This window comes from Podarcis tiliguerta, assembly GCF_965153285.1.
Source record: "Podarcis tiliguerta genome assembly, chromosome: 16".
Classification (NCBI taxonomy): Eukaryota; Metazoa; Chordata; class Lepidosauria; order Squamata; family Lacertidae; genus Podarcis; species Podarcis tiliguerta.
Window position 1 is genome coordinate 22,087,088 of NC_139549.1, and position 20,580 is coordinate 22,107,667.

The 20,580-nt window shown below is 47.5% G+C and overlaps 1 protein-coding gene across 5 annotated transcripts in view; it reads right to left on the bottom strand.

Annotated features, from left to right (window-relative positions):
* Window positions 1–20,580, bottom strand: part of TAOK3 (TAO kinase 3) — a 120,779-nt gene that overhangs the window by 20,838 nt on the left and 79,361 nt on the right. For all 5 annotated transcript variants that reach the window (XM_083417628.1, XM_083417626.1, XM_083417629.1 and 2 more), the window contains one exon: window positions 716–952. In XM_083417628.1, coding sequence (XP_083273754.1) covers window positions 716–952 — 237 coding nt within the window. The remainder of the gene's footprint in view (window positions 1–715; window positions 953–20,580) is intronic.

The window sequence follows — 20,580 nt, forward strand, 5'->3', positions numbered from 1 at the left end:
TCTTCTATTAAGGTCATTTTGAATCTTATTTCTGTCTTCTAAGGTTTTAGCTAGCCCTCCTGGTTCTGAATCATCTGCAGATGTGATAAAAGAGTCATTTCAAATGCTGGAAAGAATCAGGCCCAGGACAGAGCCTAGTGGTAGCCCACTTGAAACTTCCCTCTAAGGTGGAAGAATTCTGGATCATGCCATTTTGGTATGGAAGTATGCACGAGTGTGATATTTTTGAATGCCCTGATGTAGAAAAAACACGTTGAAAAGCAGCACATCGCTAACTTAACACAGCCAAATCTGCCTAATATGCTTGCTTGCTGTACCCCGAGAGCCTCCTACACTAGGGATTATGCCAACATATGACACAACCTCCATTCAATCTAAAGTGGTGCGGACTACAATTCTACGTTTATGGAATGCTCTCCTCCAAGGGAGGACTGCTGGGTGCCACTGAAAAAGATGACATTTGGGGAGCACCAATGTTTGGATGTTTTTATTCTGACTGTTTTTTTAATGCATTTGTGCAGTTTCTACTGTATCACTGTATTTTGCTCCTGTAGATCACTTTATGACTGTCTGTTGTAGGAAGAACTTAATAAATTCAATAAACACACTGCCATCACATCCTGCAAGATTATCACTGACATTATATATCTTCACCCAGTCTTCTGCACCCCCCCCCCAAAGAAAACCACAACGTTTTTAGGTTGCCCTGACTCACCTCCTTTTCTATGACGGCCACTTGCTTCTTGGCCAGCTTCTCCAGCTCAATGGACGAGTTGTTGGCATGAGTTTCCACCTCTTTCTGCAGCTTGAGGCGGTGCTCGTCCATTTCAGCCTTCAGCTTGTTCTCCAGGGCGATCAGCTGCTTCTGGTGCTGGCGCCGCATCCGCTTATAACCTGACATCTGTTCCCGCAACTCGTTCTCCTGCTCATGCTCATGGATCTGCCTTGTAACCTAAGGCCACCAAAGGAGACAAATATGGACACACACATATTATCTTTGGCTTGACAGGGGAGGTAGTTCAGAAGTGACGACACCCCATGCTTGCAAGCCCATGTCAGATATTCCAGGAGGCTCAAACAACCCAGAAGCAAAGCAAATAGGCTCAAGTGATTTATTCAGAGAGGTGGCTGCAAATGGAAAGACTTTTCACAATGTTGTAGAATCACAGAATCGTAGAACTGGAAGGCACCGCAGGGTCATCTGGTCCAGCCTCCAGAAATGCAGAAGCCACAGCTAAAGAATCCTTGACAGATGGCTATCCAACCTCTGTTTGGAAGCCTCCAGTGAAAGAGAGTCCAAACTCTCGTGTTGTACAAACCCAACCGAGGTGAAACGGATTGGACCTTGAACCCTCTGTTACTGGTGAGCAACTAGCTTTGTCAGAGGGCTGTTTTGACAAGGGAGTTGGTTGGGCCAAATTCATCACACACACATTTTCCAAATGACTTGTTGCCAAATTCCATTGTTGCAGATGTTGTTCATCTGCACCCATCTTTTGCCTCTGGAGCTGACAATTGGTGGAGCAGGTGTGACCATGACAGGCCAAAGATATGACCCAGGAACCTCCCTCCATACACTTTGAAATATGTTAGCTTCAATATGATTTTAGACGAGACAGAACCACTATGAGCTACCTGGAGATGCCAACAGTCTCCATTGGCAGCCCAGAATGATGTCAAGATGGATGACATTTCAGACCAAACTCAAGACCCAGGAGCATTCAGCTCCACACACAGACAACATTTAAAGCAAGGTGCTTTAAGCTCCTGCCCTGATCTCAAAATGTCTGCTCTTCCACCATTACTTGACTAATGATGAAAATATTCTTCCTCTGCTCCTGGGCTAGGGCTGAGTATAACTTTCCCAGGACCTGTTTGAGAGGCAACCTTACAAAGAGAAGAAACAAAACCTTCCTAAATTTTTGATGGGCTAAAACTGACTGTCTTACCATCAGCCAAAATGTTTCCTGCATCACTCGTATCTTAAGGTAAAGGTAAACGGACCCCTGATTATTAGGTCCAGTCGTGACCGACTCTGGGTTGCGGTGCTCATCTCGCTTTATTGGCCAAGGGAGCTGGCGTACAGCTTCCGGGTCATGTGGCCAGCTTCTGGACTGCTAGGTTGGCAGGAGCAGGGACCGAGCAACGGGCGCTCACCCCATCGTGGGGATTCGAACCGCTGACCTTCTGATCGGCAAGTCCTAGGCTCTGTGGTTTAACCCACAGTGCCACCCGCGTCCCTACTCGTATCTTAGGTCAGAACAACCAGAGGACTTCAGGTCACTGCTATTTGCACTCTGGCATGTGCAATGCCTCTTCCTTGCTACTTTTAGTCCTCTATCTTCCCCAGTGCCCAGATTCAACAAGATTTGTGCAACTCTGGCTTTCATTGGCCTGTGGGCTTTTCTACAGTGGACAATATACAGTGCTATCCTACTCAGACCCACATCCCACTTTTCTTCAGTGCTTCTGCTGTGTAAGTGTGAATTGTCCTTGTCTTGACAGGGAAAGCAAATGGAAGACTTGGGTACCCTTATCTGCAAGACTAGGGATAGCTCCCAAGTAGAGCACTTGTAGCAACAACCTCCAAAGCAGATCTAGCCTGAACTCTATTTCATTGTGCAGGTCCTTAAGCCACACACCCTTAGTTAAGAGTGGATCTCTTAAGGTGGTAGTGATTTGGCCTGAAGTCTAGCACTTGTTCAGCATTTTTGCCTCCTCTACAGTGACTGAGAATAGAGGACCTTGAATAACTGGTGACACAGCTTCTCAACAGCTGTCTTTGCAAGTGTTCTGGACCTTTGGTATCTTAGTCCTTATGAAATGGGGAAGGATTTGGGGTCATTGCTCTCCATTATGTCCTCTTCTCAGCACTAGATGGGGTTTCAGGTCCTAAGGGCTGCTTTGATCACTCCAATCCTACATTCCTACATTTTCGAGGTCAGCATTGGTTGCTAGCCAGGCTCATGGATATAACACCTTCCTCAAGTCACTAGTTGGGGCTACAGCAGCCATAATGTTAGGAAACTGCATGGCAGGAATGAGCAGGAGGTAGATCAGGATCTACTGATGATTTGCAATAGCAACCAACAAAAAGCACCCCCCTTTATGCTGCTGAAATTAAGAAAACTGCAGAAAACCAAGAAAGGACTGAGCTCAGCTCTGGAACCAAAGACAAACTCATGGGCTGAACATACTTCTAGCAGGACCGGCCTTGGTTCATGTGCAGGATATGGTTGGTTTCTGTGAAACTGTGAATTACACCTCTCAGATTTCTGTTTACATGATCGCTTCTTTTGGGATTAAAAATGAAAAGTGCCCAAAATCTTGTTGGAGCCAGAGGTTACTGGCTTTTCCAACACACCTGCTAAATGTGTAAACAACTCAAGATGCTGAAGAAAGCTGGAGGGTTGTCGTCACTGACTATGGCTTCTTCTGAACCATGTCTGTACCCCTATCCAACCAGGTATGCCAACTCTGTTCCTCCAGAGAGAGAATTTTTAAGGAGTGGCCTACTATGAGCCATTTTAATTTGGTTAGGTAAATAGCTTCTTTAACCTTGTAGGTATAACTCAGCCCACCGAAAGCAGGCATATAAACTTAATGTAAAACTGATAAAAAATTAAAATATGCAGAGAAGGGACAAGAGCAAGGGTAGGAATTGAAGCATACCCAACAGATTTGACCATCATACATCTGAGAGGGGTCATGAAAAAGTGATCAGAGGGAGGAAAAGGAACCGAGTTAAAATGCTTTTGGTCTTCCTAGGGGAATGTTGCTCCCCACAAATAAAAGGCATCAATCCTTCAGGAAGTTGGGAGTGGAAGTTTCCCCCTCCCCTACATTTCAGACTACATGTGATTATTTCCAGGGAGCAGCTATATCCTTGGCCAAATCCCTGGATCTGTCATTGCTATAGTTATGGTAAGTGTTTTCAAAATACGTATCTCACCCCTCAATTTACTCCTGAACAACAGGGCACCTGGAAGCATACCATGAGTCCTGCAACCCCCTGATCACACACATAGTAAATCCGAAATGGTGTCCAAGCCCCAGAAGCCACAACCATTTCCTTATTTGGAATATTTGCATCACACTCTTCTAGTCCGAAGGATGCCCAGAGTGGCTAACAAAACAATTTAGCTCAACATTAGAACAATAAAAATCAACGGAACAATATGGTCATGAGCCTGGATAGCTCAGTTGGTTAGACCATGGTGCTGATAACACCAAGGTTGCAGGTTCGATCCCTGTATGGGAAAGCTGCATATTCCTGCATTGCAGGGGGTTGGACTAGATGATCCTCAGGGTCCCTTCCAACTCTACAGTTCTATGATTCTATGATTCTATGTAAACAGCAGAGCAGCTAAAATGTTGTGGCTTTAAAGAGAATTAAAACTGCAAGTTGTAAGTCTAAAGTGATGCTTAAAATGGCCCGGGCACATGCAAAGGACTTCAGCTGCTGCAGAAAAGACAACAGCACTCAATAAGTCTCCCTAGAAATAGGATTCACGCAACCAAAGAGGTTCCTTTTGTTAATCCTCATGGCTGGTGGAACCTGGAGATGGTTCTGTCTGGATGATCCTAATGCTGGGGGGTGGGGTGGGTCAGGCTCATAAGGCCCTTATTTGCCACCGTACACCCACCCTAAATTCCAGCCTTCTCTAATCTTGGGTCCTCTGATGTTGCTGGGTACCAATGGTAAGGGATGGTGGCATTTTTGGACCAACTCACACCCAAGGACTCAAGGTTGCAGAAGGCTACTATGGCCTAATACTGAGAAGCACTGGAAGAGGCTAAGGAAACAGTCTTGGGAGCCATGCAGAATAAGTCCCTATAACTGCTAATGTTCAGTCCGCAAAACAGGCTCATTTCAAGCTCACCCACCTATTTATTCGCTTCATATTAAAAATTTTAAAAAAGCTTATGTACACCTGTGCACATTCTTTGCCCTTTAAATACACAGGAAGTCTTTCTTCCTCCAGCTCTAAACTCTTATCTCGCCAACTGCCTAATAGCCAAGATAAACAGTCCTTTTTGAAGGCTGCGACATGGGAGGGAGGGGTTCAAACTGTTTTGTAGTTCAGCTGGTACTGAAACGACTATGGCTTGAAGACCTGGCCAGATCACAGCTTTATTGATACTATTTAATTTTGTATTGCTTTTATAATGGATTCTCAATTTATTGATAGTCACTTTTTTTTAACCAATTAAATTTAAGTAAATGCGCACGATGCTAACTTGCACTTTGTAGGAGAGTGAAAAAGTGTGAGATAACTTGTAGAGTGATATCAAAAGTTACCACCCTTTTTTAAAAGGAAAGGGCACCTCAATTATTTTTAATTTCTCATCCTTTGCTGTAGTAAGAAGTGTGCATTACTAAAAATAAACGTGTTTTCTGGACTCTCAGCACCAGCAACTAAAACTTCCTCACACCAATTCATTAAATGAAGCTTTAATTTATTAATCTACCCATTGAAAGTTTGCAGGTATATTTTTAACATAAGGTTTCCTAATACTGCGTGTGGCACTGACAATATCCCTTGTGGATATTCCCTAGGAGCCATTCATGTTCCCATTTTTACCCCTGGAAAACTGAGGCTGAGAGACAGTGATAAGATGCAAGGCACTCAATCTGTGCTCTACTGCTGCTACCTGCAGCCAGCTGATGTCTTGTCTTCTGTGCCCCTAGCAACCTGGTAGATTGAACTTCAGCTATTTAGGCTGCAGTGCCAGTGTGCCTGAGTACTGTCCAAGTGTCAATTCTGGCCTGTCAGGTCCTATGAAGTGTTGGCTCCCTTGGTTTGAGCAGTTCAGCTCTAATGTGATGACACTGCCAAAGCTATTGCTTCCTCCCCATGACTAATAACCTTCGATGACTTCATACTTGCCTCTAATACTTGTGTAGGGCTCATTAACTTGACCCCTGCTTGCTTTGGACAACATGCCTGACTTTGACCCAGTCAAGACTGGACATTTCTGCCATAGATCCTGGGACTCGGGTGCCCGGAGCTTGACCCAAGCTGAGAACTAATTGCCATGTGTCCAAGGCTACTCGGTGATTCCACACCAGAGATTTTCCAGGTCCAAGCATAACACACTTTGCTGGAGCATAACATGCACGGCAGGATAAAAATGTAGGCTATGCCTACATAACTTAAAAGGAAGGCTAAAAATGTAGTAAGTTGTGGTGTGGTCTCAAAATGGCAGCAGCCTGAGGACTGTTTCACTCCAGGATGGACTGATCAAACCTACACTTTGCCACGTTTATTAGCGCCTTGCAAAGTGGTCTTCCCACAGTGCCAGTGAGTCCAGGAAGCACACTCTAATTTATGACGGTCAAGATCCTCTGGGAAAATTGATGGTGCACAACTCCACTGGAATGGATAGGAGCGCACAGAAATGCTCTTGTGTAGAAATGGAGCTACCTTAAAAGTTGCATAGGGCTTCATTTCCTTTTTTTTTTTTTTTATTACTTCGTTTGCACATTTTCCAGGTCCTTTTTTAAGACTTTCAGAATCCACTGTTGGAATATTTTCTAAAAGGATAATTTTGTAATCTTACATCTCCAGCCCCTAAAGCATTTCCAGTCCATAGGTCTGATCCGGCACTGCAGGCCTCCCTGTTTTAGGCGAGCCACGCCCACCTGCGCTATAATTGATGTCATATATGATGCCGGGTGTGAGGCAGGCAAAGGCAGGGCGTGGCTGGAAGGGTCTTCGCAAGCACGGCAAACTGGCAGTGGCCGCAAAGTCCTGTGATGAGCTGCTCCCCAAGCGCCTGACAGCTAGCTGGTAGGATAGCACTGGAGAACCAATCTACGCAGGACTTTTGCCAGCCCTACACTGTGCCAAGCACAGAGCTCACAAAATGATTTTGCACGGTGCTTCCCAAACATTGCTCTCAGACCTTTTCATAGGCCACGCCCCCTCTCTCCAGGCCACACCCCCTGGTCCTGCTTTGCACCTTCCTTAACAGGTTTGGGCTGGCTAGAATGCGTCCTTCGACTCTGATCATGTCTCTTGCTTGCCTGGATGGAGGAAAGAAGAGGGGTGTGCAAGTGTGCCTAGAAACTACCCTACTGGACAAAGGGGAAATTCACAGTTGTTGCTCTGGCCACTCTTGCCTCTGGCCCTGCATGCCACTGGTCTGTGGTCCCCCAAGAAGATTGCCAGGAATGGAACATGGCCCTGGAGATGAAAAAGGTTCCCAACCCCTGTGCTAGACAGCATAGGACCCCTATATACTGTACTGGTTCCACCCACCGGGCTGGTAGCAAGCTCTTCACAACAGATAAGGTTAATACAGTGGTGCCTCGCAAGACGAAAAGAATCCGTTCCGCGGGTCTTTTCGTCTTGCGGTTTTTTCGTCTTGCTAAGCAAGCCCATTGACGGAGTAGCGCTATTAGCGCTATTGGCGATTTAAGGGCTAAAAACGGCTTTTTGGGGGGGGTGATTAGCGGTTTTGCTGCTAAAATGCTTTTAGCAGCTTAGCGATTCAAAATAAGGGGTTTTGGAGCAAAAAAAAAATTCAAATTTTTTCGTCATTTTTTGTCTTGCGAAGCAAGCCCATAGGGAAATTCGTCCTGCGAAGCGCCTCTGCAAACGGAAAACCCTTTCGTCTTGCGGGTTTTCCATCTTGCGAGGCATTTGTCTTGCGGGGCACCACTGTAAAGGCTTCCTACTTAAGTTGGAACATTTCCTAGGCAATGATCATTTTCATCCTGCCCTAGCCACAAGTGGCATGTACACCTGAGAGTGGCTCACTCTGGCAGGCCACAGAAAGGGTTGATCTGAAGCTGCAGGACCTTGGAGAGCTCCGAGCCCACAATCTGCTCAGGGAGCATATCCCTATCTAGGCTTATGGATGTGTGAAGGGTCCAGCCCAAGTGTGTGGAGGGAGCCTCACCCTCTCATGGATGGCACACGTGCCACCAGGCAATATGTGGGTTCAGTCTGCAGGGAGATGCTTCAATATGTGTGGGATTTCCTCCACTGCAACCCAGATTGGCTAGGGTTCCTGTGCCTGTGGAGGAAATCCTGTGTTTGTGGAAATGGCTCCGTTCAGACTAAGCTGGCCACATGCAGGCTGGAGGACAATGCTACTGCTCTTGTTGGCATCAAGGAGGCAAGGCTGGCTCTGGAGTTCCTGCTGGCTCCTTCCCACATTTGTAAATAAATGCCTAAGTAAGATTGTGATCTGTAGCTCAACTGAAGCCTTTTATTTGGGCCAGACTACCACCTCTAAAGTGGGACACAGGTGGCGCTGTGGGTTAAACCACAGAGCGTAGGACTTGCCAATCAGAAGGTCAGCAGTTTGAATCCCCACGACGGGGTGAGCTCCCATTGCTCGGTCCCTGCTCCTGCCAACCTAGCAGTCCGAAAGCATGTCAAAGTGCAAGTAGATAAATAGGTACCACTCCAGCGGGAAGGTAAACGGCGTTTCCGTGCGCTGCTCTGGTTCACCAGAAGCGGCTGAGTCGTGCTGGCCACATGACCTGGAAGCTATACACTGGCTCCCTTGGCCAATAAAGTGAGATGAGCGCCGCAACCCCAGAGTCGGCCACGACTGGACCTAATGGTCAGGGGTACCTTTACCACCTCTAAGTTCTCTGGTCTGGAGCACCCCATTGCCACTCAGTGAGCTTCTCCCTTGTTCTTTATCTGATGTACTGAGCAGGTGCTGGGGAGCATGAGGCTGCTGGTGTAACGGGACCAGCTCCTCAAAGCAAGCTGGCTCAGGGGTTGTTGTCTGGGAGTCCTGGTTTGAGGGCTGTGGTTGAAGGGGCTCTAATGTGGTGATGGGCTCTGGGTCTAGGTTCAAGCCCCGTGACAGCTTGGGCTACTTCCCTTCCAGATCCAGCCGGTTTATCCTCCTCCTGTGCCCGAGTCCTGGCTATCATTCACAACCAGGGTCATGACCACATCTCCTTGTCCGTCCTTCCTTCCTTCCTTCCTTCCTTCCTTCCTTCCTTCCTTCCTTCCTTCCAACTCATCTTATTTTCTGGTTCAATCCCTAAGCTCCTTTCTGGACAACTGGCTCTTATACCAGAGGTAGCCAATATGACACCCTCCAGTTGCTGTGGCTGATGGGAGCAGGAGTCCAACATGAGAAGAGCAGCACCTGCCTTAAAGAAAAGCACGAATTTAAACTGGACCCACCAAGACACAACGCTTCAGCCATTATTAATCAGGTCTCTTAAGTTGTGTGTGCTTAGCTCCTTCAAGCCTGTCCTCACAGGATGTGCATTCCAGAGCCTTTATCATCTTCAGTGCCCCTCTCCAAATCCGTTACCCATTTGTATACCCTCCTTAAACTGAACGCATTACTCCAGATGAGGTGTATGCGGTGCTGAGTAAGGTCTTGTTATTACTTTCCGAGTCTGGAGGGAAAAATGCTCCTATTAACATAACCTAAAATAGCACTGGTCTTCTGTGCCACTGCATCACACCAGCAATGCATATTCAAGTTTTGTTTTTTTTACAAACCCTATAAACTCTCTCAAGTCTTTGCTGGGTTTACCGCTGGCTAGCCATCTTTATCAACTGATGACTGGCAAAGTCCCTAAGCGCCACAGCACACCCAAATGACATCAATGAGCGTGCTAAGGGAACCTGCAGCTTCTGTACACCCCGCCCCCCACAAAGAATGGATCAGGCTCTCCCCGCCATTGCGCTTATTGGAGGGAGAGCAGCATTGGCAGTAAAGGTCCAACATGCACCAGGAGGGAAACATGATACGCAATGGCCTCAAATGCTCCCACACACTTATGATGCATCGAAGCCATCTGGCATAACGGGGAGTTGTAGTTTGCATGATGTGTTGCCACTCCGGGTGCATCACTCACACACAGACATATCCAAGGGCCTCTGAGGCCATATTTTTGGCATACACAAGGCTTCCCTCGTTGTGCTTCCTATGCTAGAGGAGGGAGGGTTGAAAGGGATCTGTGGGAGTATCTGAGGTCTCAGCACATCATGTGTGCTTTCTGGTGCACACTGGGTCGCACCCAATGCTATTCCAGCCTCCAGCAAGCTGTACAGCACAGGGGGGAGAGGCACACCTGATTCATGCTGGGAGGGGTGCGCAGAGGTCTTGAGACTAATTCATGAGCTCAGTGAAATCATGGGGCATGCAGTGGGGCCTACTGGCCTTACCACTCTTCAATTAGTCCAGGAAATCAGTGGATTAATTTTGAGACATCCTTTTAATTAATCCAGCATTTTTAGATTAATTAAAGGATGGGAGTTGGAAAAGTCTCCCCGTTGCTAATTTCATCTCAGATCCCAACAGTGTTTACTGACTCTCTGGGCAGCAAGGCTGCTAAGCAACATTCACAGAGAAAAGTCAAAGAAGGCAGCCCTGAGTATGGAGGTTAGTCGAGGGGCGATGATCCCATGGTCCATCAGTTCTCTGGTGCCTCTGCTCACCAGCAGAGGAACCAGAGAAGCAAAGAGAGGGCAGTTTCCTCAGCAGAGGATCCTTACCTGGGATCTGTGCCTTTCCAGGAAACAAAAGATAGTACTTGCCTAAAAGGAACTAAATCAAGCTGCTCTCAAATTGTGGAGCAGAACCCCCTTGAGAAGCTGTGAGAGACCTGCAAGGATTGTGGAGGGTGGGGCGAGCATAAAAACGATGGAACTCTAGAGTGACAGCCAAAAACCAAAGCAGCTGCCAAGCCCATCAGCACCAACCCAAGGAGCACAGAGGCGCCTCATGCCAAGCCAGATGACCGGTCCATCTAGCTCAGTGTTTTCTGCTGCACTGACTGGCAGCAGCTCTCCAGGGTTTGGGGCAGAGGATCGTTCCCAGCCCATTGGAACATGTGAAGCTGCAATCAACGGGATAAAGATTTTGACAGTGCTAAGAGTAGAAGTGGGTCTTTGTATGGGAATGAATGAAAAAGCAATGAATGAATGTTTCATTCCTTATATAGGAACACTGAAAGCAGCCTTCTTCTAAGTCAGATTGGTGATCCATGTGTTTCAGTATTGCCTACACAGACTGAAACCCTGGACGGTCGCTGCCGGATGGGGGACATTCTCAGCCCTACCTGCTGGGGATTGAACCTGGGACCTTCTGCATGCAAGGCAGGTGCTCAACCACTAAGCCTATTCACCTTCCTGGGTGAACTGGCTCCTCCAAATTTCACCTGCCTGACCCTCCAAACAAGTAGAGGGTCTTGTCAGCAGTCTCCCCTGCTGCTAGGCAGTCTCCTGCCTCCCACCTCCCTTTCCAGTCCCACACAAGGAGCCTCCAATGGGGCTCCCTCTCCCTCACTGCAAGCCCTATTCATTGCTAGTCAACCTCTCCACCAAAGCCCCAGGCAGAGCAACCAAGCACCAGGAAAGCCATGCCCTTCTTTCCCGCACAGGGGACTTGCACAAGAGGCTACCTCAAGGGATTCTAATGGCCAGAACTATTGGGAGCATTAAGAGTCTCTTTTACCACTCATTGCTGGGTTCAGCTGCAGAGTGAGCAGGACTGACGTTGGGCAGTTGGTAAGAGCTGATCTTTTATCTGGAGGACCTCCCTTTGCCCCGATACATAGATACTTATGCACAGCAGCGGGACACACCCATGATGTTTCCATGCTTCCCTGCCAGGACACACTAGGTAGAACTAGTTGAGGGGGCAAGGGCAGAAAGTGGGGCAAATTTAGAAGAAAGGCCCATGCTGAAAATGGCTGAGAAACCTCTCCTTACTGAGGTGCTGGGCACACCCAAAGCATGCTGAGTTTTGCAAGGCCACGTGGTTAATTATAGTGCCTACTAAAATTTGCCTAGAACACCGGTCAGGATCACCAACCTATTACACCCACCCCACATGACCTTTTTTCCAGTCTCCAATCACAGGATTACTTTTACAGCAATATTACCTATCCGTCAGTCACTTCGCACCCTGAGTTTCCTTAGGATTCAGTGTTACATGGCAGCTGATGGTGAAGAGGTCTAGTGTAGTGGTTAAGAGACTGAGCTCTGAGGTCACACCCACACTGGGCATTTAAAGTGCTTTCATATCAGTTTAAGCATCATGGAGAATCCTGGAAACTGTAGTTTGCTAAGAGTGCTGGGAATAGTAGCCCTGCGAGGTCAGCACCCTTAACAAACTACAGTTCCCGGGATTTTTTAAGGAAAGCCACAGTAAGTGTGTGACCTGAATCAAGAAGCCCTTCTTCTGCATCTCAGCTCCGCCAGGTGGGTTCCGGGCAAGGAATTCTCTCTGCTTCAGTTCCCCACCTACAACGAGGGGGTACTAATACTGACCTATGTTACAGGGCTTTGAAAACGCTCTCACACTGTATAATTGTGTACTGCTGTCGTGATCCCAGGAACAGTGCAATGAATTTGCCCAAACAAACTCTTTCTCTTGGACACACATCGCTTACAGACTTTGCCATCTGAGGTGGTTAGTTCAGATAGGAGTCTCTCTCTCTCTCCCTCCTTTGGTGACCTCTTTTGTGAGGACAGACACAAATACCTCATTTAAACTTTACTATGATACTGCTATCATCATTGATGTCCCTAAGGGAACAGCAGGAATGGATTTTAAAACCTGATATGGAAAGAAGTGAAAGAATGATTCATGGAGAGAGAAGAGGAATGGCTGGACCAGAGCTTTAAAAGAACACGGGGCTTTTTGAAGCCAAACAATACAAGGAGCTCCCTTTTTACGGAGCCAGACCTAATAGTGCCTCCCATTCAGCACTGTCCACCCTTTCCAGGGTCCCAGACAGAGATCTCTTTCAGCGCTGATTGCACACAACCCTTTAAGCGGAGATGCAGGAAACTGAACATGGAACCTTAGCCATGCCTTGAATTAACAGTGGCATCCTGTTCTGGTGGTTGCCAGGGTCCCTACCTTGATCGCCTGTGCACAAACCAGATAGTGGGACCTTTGCAACAGAGCTCCTTTCACAAAGCAAAGAGCCAAAAAGCCAACGAAACAGAAACTAAATTGGGAGTGGCTAAAGCTGTAGCAAAACTGCAGAGCAAAGGGAATTAACACTGCAAGAACAAGGGAGGAGAAACCCAGAGCAATGAGTTCTCAACATCGGCTCCTGGAAGAGCAATAAGTGGTCTGAGTAGGTCCAGCATGGGCAGACATTTTCACAGGGGCTACAAAAAGGTTTTTACCTCCCCACCCCCACCCCGTCCCCCATGGATGGCTAACGTAGGGTGGTAGCTCCTTGGAGATGGCTCATGGGGAGCCTGAATTGTTATTCAGCTGGAATGGGATTCAGTCTGAAAACTGCTTGTTTCAGGCCATGGGTGGGGTTCAGAATAGAGACATGGGGAACAGAACCTTTGCAGCACTGTCCATGGGCTGCAGAAGTTGGGGGCTTTTTTTTGGGGGGGGGGAGGAAAAAGGACACCTGTATTTGTTTAATGCTATGATATACAGAATTAACAGGACTCCGATTTGAGAGCAGCTGCTGGCTGTGAACCAGAGGATTGCATTGCCATGGAGGAGGGATGGTCTCTGGTAAATTAAGCTGTTAAGAGAGTTCAAGCAGCTTTCTCCCTCCTTATGCATCCCTTCCATGACACCATGACCACTTCATATTCCTGGAAGCCATTGAGTATGCTCAATCTTTGTGATTTTGTCGTTTTCTTTTAAAAGGTAAAGGTACCCCTGCCCGTACGGGCCAGTCTTGACAGACTCTAGGGTTGTACGCCCATCTCACTCAAAGAGGCCAAGGGCCAGCGCTGTCCGAAGACACTTCCGGGTCACGTGGCCAGCGTGACATCGCTGCTCTGGCGAGCCAGAGCTGCACACGGAAACGCCGTTTACCTTCCCGCTAATAAGCGGTCCCTATTTATCTACTTGCACCCAGGGGTGCTTTCGAACTGCTAGGTTGGCAGGCGCTGGGACCGAACAGCGGGAGCGCACCCCGCCGCGGGGATTCGAACCGCCGACCTTTCGATCAGCAAGCCCTAGGCACTGAGGCTTTAACCCACAGCGCCACCCGCGTCCCTAGTTTTCTTTTACTGTCCCTTTAATTTGTGTACTAATATAGATCTGCATATTTGGAGAAACCACTGTTGCATTGATTTTGGGGGTGGGGGGGTGGGGATTTTACTTCTAAAGCTGACTAGACAAGAGGCTGCCAAATTCTCTATCGGAAGGGATGAGAACACAGTGCAATGTATTCCTCATCTCTAACAGGAGAGCTCCTGTTCAGGGCTCCAACTAGCTCAGAATAAGAGCCTTGTAAGGCTCTTCAAGGCTTTCAGAAAGGGGGAGGGGGGAGGTTTCAAGAGGAACATAAGAAAAAAAAGGCACTTCAGTACTCTCCCCAGCCCCCCCCCCCATCCTCAAAACTCTCCCCACCTGCTCTTAGGGATGTTCTTAGGGATTTTGCACCATCCCTCACCAAACCAGTATGTGAAGCTATACTTTGAATTTCAAACTTGCAATGCACAAGCCAAAAAACTGTCCATTAGGAGAAAGGGCAAGAAGAAGAAAGCATGCATTGGTGAAAATAACATACAAAAATATATTGGGGAAAGTTGCTTGCAAAAAATCTATACATTTCGCAAATCTGCAAAGAGCGGGATTTTTTTGTACATACTATTAAAAAATGTGCAAACTGAAGTGGAAATGGGGTGTGGTAAACTGGAGACTGGGAAAATGAGAAGCTGGGAGAATCCCAAACGGACAAAATTCGTCCATCCCCACTTGTGCTATATAGTGCTGGTAGGGAGGGAGGTTTCTAGATAGTAGGAAAAGGAAACATGGGGTGATGAGATCATCATGGTATGTATACCCAGGAGTGGCTGGGGAAACCCAGACAGATGGATGGGGTATAAATAAAATAATAATTAATAATAATAATAATAATAATAATTAATCCCCTAAATTAGTCTTCTCCAGATGCTCTGGACTACACACCCCATTTTGTCCAATGGTCTGGGATGACAGGAGGTGTAGCCAAAAACATCATCATATTTATATTTATATTTAATTTATTAAATGTGTATACCACCCTTTATCCATAGATCTCAGGGCGGGTCATAGGATAAAAAATATAGAGAGACAAAAAAAAAAAATACATAATAAAAACAAGAACAAACCAATCCAAAAACCCCTTTCCTCCAACACATTTAAAAGGATATATGATGTTAGCCATCTGGAGGGCACCAATTTGGGGAAGGATACCCTAAGCTGTAATCTGTGATGAGTTCAAACAGGCCAATTCCCTTCTTCCATCCCCACCCCCACAGCTGACATCCTCAGCAGTTTATTCTAAATGCATAGATCTGCTTTCCCCATCCAGATCTTTGGGACTACAACTTCCATCAGCCGCAGCCGAAGCATGCAGCCAGCTATGTTCCCTGCCTTCTATAGATCTTGGAAGCCACTTAACACCAGTCTCTCTTGAAACCTTAAAAAAAATTTTTTTATTATTATTTTGCATACTTGGGAATTGCCCTGAGTATGCAGCCCTGTATACCTTCCCAATGGGCATGGTGCTAAGCAAAGGTTGGTATTAGAGGGAATGATGACCAAGAATGGGAGTGTCCTATACAGCCCCATCAAGGCAGAAGACAATTGGGAGACACTATTCTGGCATTGGAGAGATTGGGGTTTTGAAGATTTGCACCTCCTTGCCATGCAATTTTAGCCTCTTTCACATGTTATTCATGTGAAAGGGACATCAAACAAGTACTGGGAATTGGTGTTGCAGTCCTGTCCCGGCCTCTGGCTCTGAGAACACTGCCTGTCCTGGCCTCTAGATCAGTGGTTTTCAACCAGTGTGCTGTGGCACCCTGGGGCACCTTGAATGATGGTCAGGGGTGCCATGGGCAGCACTGGCCTCTGCCCCTCTTTCCTTCCCTCCCTCCTCTGATGCCCTCTCGTGTCATTGCCTCCCAAAGGCTTGCACAGCTATTTACTGCAGCAGCCCTGGCTACAAGCTCCACAGGCAAATGGTGCCTCTGAGAGGCACCTCTCTTTGGGGCGGGGGCAGCTCAGAGACCAGGGGAGGCAGCAGCAGCTGCCTGGAGGACTCCCAAGGAGGCGGCAGAGGAGGCCGAGGGAATGCTCCACAAGGGAGGGTGTTCGAAAAAGGGTGGGAGGCTGCCAGCATTGCAGGCAAGGGGTGACAAAACTGGGATCTTGGGCCCCACAGGGGTGCCACAAAAAGAATGTAGTTGGTCAAGGGGGCCATGGACTCAAAAAGATTGAAAACCTCTGCTCTAGATAATTATATATTAACTGATGCACAGGTGGGTGGGTGTGTGCACAGTTGATGACACCAAGACCATAAGAGATTGCTGGATCAAGCCAATGGCCCCTTAAGCAGAGGTTGGGTGGCCATCTGTCATGGATGCTTTAGTTGAGATTCCTGCATTGCAGGAGGCTGGACCAGATGACCCCTGGGGTCCCTTCCAATTCTAGAATTCTATGAGTCTACCCCCTATGGGAAGCCCACAAGCAGGGCCTGAGCACAAGAGCACTCTTTGCCCACATGTGGTTTCCAGCAACTGGTGTTGCCTCTAACTGTGGAAACAGAGTACAGTACAGCCACTGTGTCTAGTAGCCACCAGTAGCCCTCTCCTCCATGAATTCGTCAAATCCTCTTTTAAAGCCATCTAGGCTGGTAGGTATGCCATCTAGACACACATGCAGGCACCACAATTTAAGGAGGATATTGACAAACTGGGACATGTGCAAAGAAGGGAAACCAAGATGATGACCCTTGGAGTCCCTTCCAAGCCTACAATTCTATGATTCCTTGTTCCCTGCTGCTTGTGCAATGCTCCCTTTATGAAAGCAAAACATGTGGGCTTTTTTCATGCCACCTTTTTTGACATCGCCCCCCCCCCCAAAGTGACGGAACAGAAACATACAGCTAAGGAAAGACACAAGTTAATAATGCACGTGGAAATAAGACAGAAGGGAAATCCCAGAAGTTAGAGACACCGCTCCAGAAATTTGACACACCGGTTAAACTTGGGTGGTGTTGAATCCACCAGACTGGCCTTCCACCCACATTTTCCCAGAAGCAGCCTTGGGCAATCAAGTACACACACATACGTGTGTGTGTGTGTGTGTGTGTGTGTGTGTGTGTTATGTCTGGACTCTTCTCACATTCTGGCCACTCCCCAAATACGTACTCAGTCTGACTTAGCCATGAAGAGCACAGGAATAAGTTGCAGCTAAGCAAAGTTCCATGCTGCCGCAAATCTAGCTGCCAGTGAGCCAATACATGGCTACAAGGGGGGTAGCTCAATAGGAAAGAACTGGCCATGGTGAAGGTTAATGGTACCTTTTATGAACATTGTGTAGTCTTCCCACTACCTTGGGCATGGAGGGAACCTCTGCTAAATCCCTGAAATGCGGTTAAAAATCAAAATGCCCATAGAATTCTTAAAAGGTCAAGGCCTACCCTACCATGACTACAGCTAAGCATGAGACCTTCTCCATGGAGTTGTGGAGCGACACATCCAGTACTGCCCCAGGAGATGCACGGATGGCTAATATGTTATAGGCTGCCTGTCTTGTATGTGGACAGAGGTTCATCTGGCTCTGGAAGGGTCCGATTAAGAGGTGGTGAACTGGCTGCCCATGGGCGACATTGAGGCCCCAACACAACCTCATCATGTCATGAAGGGACAGCTTCGTATCTTGCATGGCCAACTGACAACCCTCTCACTGGGAATGGTCCTGACACAGAGAGGCCTCTCAGGCAACTGGAGGGGGAGAGAAGCAGCTGGCAGGTCCTTTGCCCAGTGTGTATACAGCAGATTCTACCTGGCCAATGTGCTCTGAGGGGTATATGTGTGTCATCATTGGGCAGTTAGCCTCTAAGCAGGTAGCCTGGATAGAATCCAGCGCTGTAGACTGAAGACATGCTGCTGCTTGCCAGTCTTTATATTTAAGATGCATTTGCACTGATGACATGAATACAAATGTCAAAATGTTCATATACTACTACTAGATCCCCACCCCCATTTCTCTACCAGCTAATGACAAGTCAGGAAACCTCAGTTTGTATTCAAAACGGTGGGGATTTCTTCATGTCTGTGACACAATTTCCAATAATGTTTTTTACGTTAAAACACACACACACATGCACACCAAGTTAAAGGAATGAGAAAGATAACAGCAGGGAGGATAAGAAAGGGGTGGCATAATCTAAAGAGCAGGCAGTGTTAAAACATTTGCAAGTTGCGCCACGGTTTTAGGATATGGCAGGTTATAAATGGAAATTAGTTAGAGCTCTGTCTGGTCAATGGTCAAAAGCTCTATCTCAGGTGTGGGGCACATTTGGTGCTCCAGAAGTTGCTGAACTGCAACTCCCATCATGCTTGGCCATTGGCCATGCTTGCTGTGGCTGATGGGAGCTGTAGTTCAGCAACACCTGTAGGGCCCAAGGTTCCCCACACCTGCTCTATCTGGTGCAGGGCATGCAAGACAAAAGAGGGCTCCGCGGAGGAGGAGGAGCCACATAGTGCAGTAGATAAAAACAGTGCTTGCATGTTATATTGCATTTGCCAAGACTCAATCTCAGGGAGGGAGCCTCCAATAGGAAACCTTGGTGTCAAGGGCACTTCCCAGCCAAGGAATGCACACCACAGAGAGTTAACTCTTCATGGTCAAACATAACACTTGCTTCTACAGCTCTGGAGACCTGGGTAGCTCTTCCCAGGAATGTGCTTTAAGGAGCAGTTGCAACAACTGGAGACCACTCCTCCTCCACCAGTTGATGTACCTTCGCCCTGTGAGCTGTGTGTATGTAGCCAGAGACTCTGCCTGCATGGAAGCTGCTTCTGCTCTTCCTGCTTCAATTATCTCCTGGTTCTGGGAGACTGTGGTGCAGGGAAAGCACCCGGGACTTCACTTGCCTGGCTTCTCTTCCTCCTCCTGCCTCTGATTCTGATTCTGGTATGGGTCACCTCAGACCACTCCCCCCCTCTCCTGAGTCAGACTCCAGTCCCACTCCCCCTAGTGCACACTCGTCAGCATCCTGCCAGTCCCTGGTAGTTGGGAAGGCGATGACTACTGGACTGGGTGATTGGTTCTCAAAGTGGGAATTTGCAGGGCTTTTCTTTAGCTCAGATAAAAGGCAAGAAAGAGGTGACATGGTGGAAGTTTATAAAGCTATGCATGGCACGGAGGAAGTGGGCAGAGAAAAGTTTTTCTCCTTGCCTCATAACACTAGAACTTGTGGACCTTGAATGAAGCTGAATGTTGAAGACCCAGGACAGGTGAAAGAAGAGTATTTTTCACCAGCACATAGTTAAGACTATGGAACTTGCTCCCACTGGAGGCAGTGATGACCACCAACCTGAATGGCTTTAAGAGAGGATTGGGCAAAGTCATGGAGAAGAAGGCTACCAAGGGCTGCTAGCCATGATGACTATGCTTTGCCTCCATGGTATAAGGCAGCAAAGCTTCTGAATGCCAGTTGCTGGAAACCACAGGAGGAGAAACTGCTCTTGTGCTTGGGTCCTGTTTGCGGGTTTCCGAAGCAGCATCTGCTTGGCAACTGTGAGAACAGGATGTTGGACTAGATGAGCCACTGGCCTGATCCAGCAGGCTCTTCTTCTGTTCTTAAGTGGGGCTCTGGCATTTTCCTTTGTTTCTCCCAACTCAGGTTTATTTGTGCTTTCCTGTCTAGTTTATACTCCCCTCACCTTTAACAGCAAACTCAGTCGATGAGTGCTGACAGGACTGGGAGACAAAAGGTGGCTATTGAGAACTGAGAGGGTGGTACCAACATGTAGGGTATTGGGGGGGGGGGAGCTAGAAGTATCTCCAAAGCATTGAGGGTTGTATCCAACAAAGCACAGAAATTAATGGGCCTTAGTCATATCCATTAACTTCAATGGGTCTGCTCAGAGTAAGGCTAATATTGGATGCAACCCTAAAAACAAAACGGGTAACCCCCAATTCCCAAATAGCACCCCAGTTGGGACTGACAATACTCAGTGTTCTCCAGGAACCATGGACTGTTGAGCATCAAAAGCAGGGTGGAGAGGAAGGGAAGGGAAAACCTGGAGTGGTGGTGTACAAAACAGCTTGTTTCATCCCCTTGCAGCTTATAATGTTCTGGATGTGGGCATGGCAGATTAAATGGCCAATCCTGAACAGGAGCACTCCTGTTAGATGGTAAGAATACGCTGGAACATTTTGTAGCAGGTACAACTTTTGCATGCATTTAAAACACCATTGGTGGCAAGAATGAGGGGGAAAGAATACTGGTGAGACTTCATTTTCCTTGGCCATGCCTTTACTTTCAAGGAGTAAAAGGGAGGGGGGAATTGTAAGTTTACCAGTGGTGATAACTGGATACACCAATGGCAGGCACAGGAGGAGCCAGAGGGAAAACACGAGTGGTAGCTGGTTCTGTGTATCATACTATTCCCTTACCCCTCTTGGCAGACAGGTACCATGGGTCATAGTAATGCTCCTCCAGGTCTCCCAGGGGTTGTAACTACTGCTTAATGATTAGTGTGGTTCTTGACCATTTATGAGCTACAATGGGAGAGGGCAAGATTCGGTGAATGCCAACACTCACTTGTGAGCAAATGGGTGTTGTGAATTTCCAAAATAGGTCTGTGTCCCCCC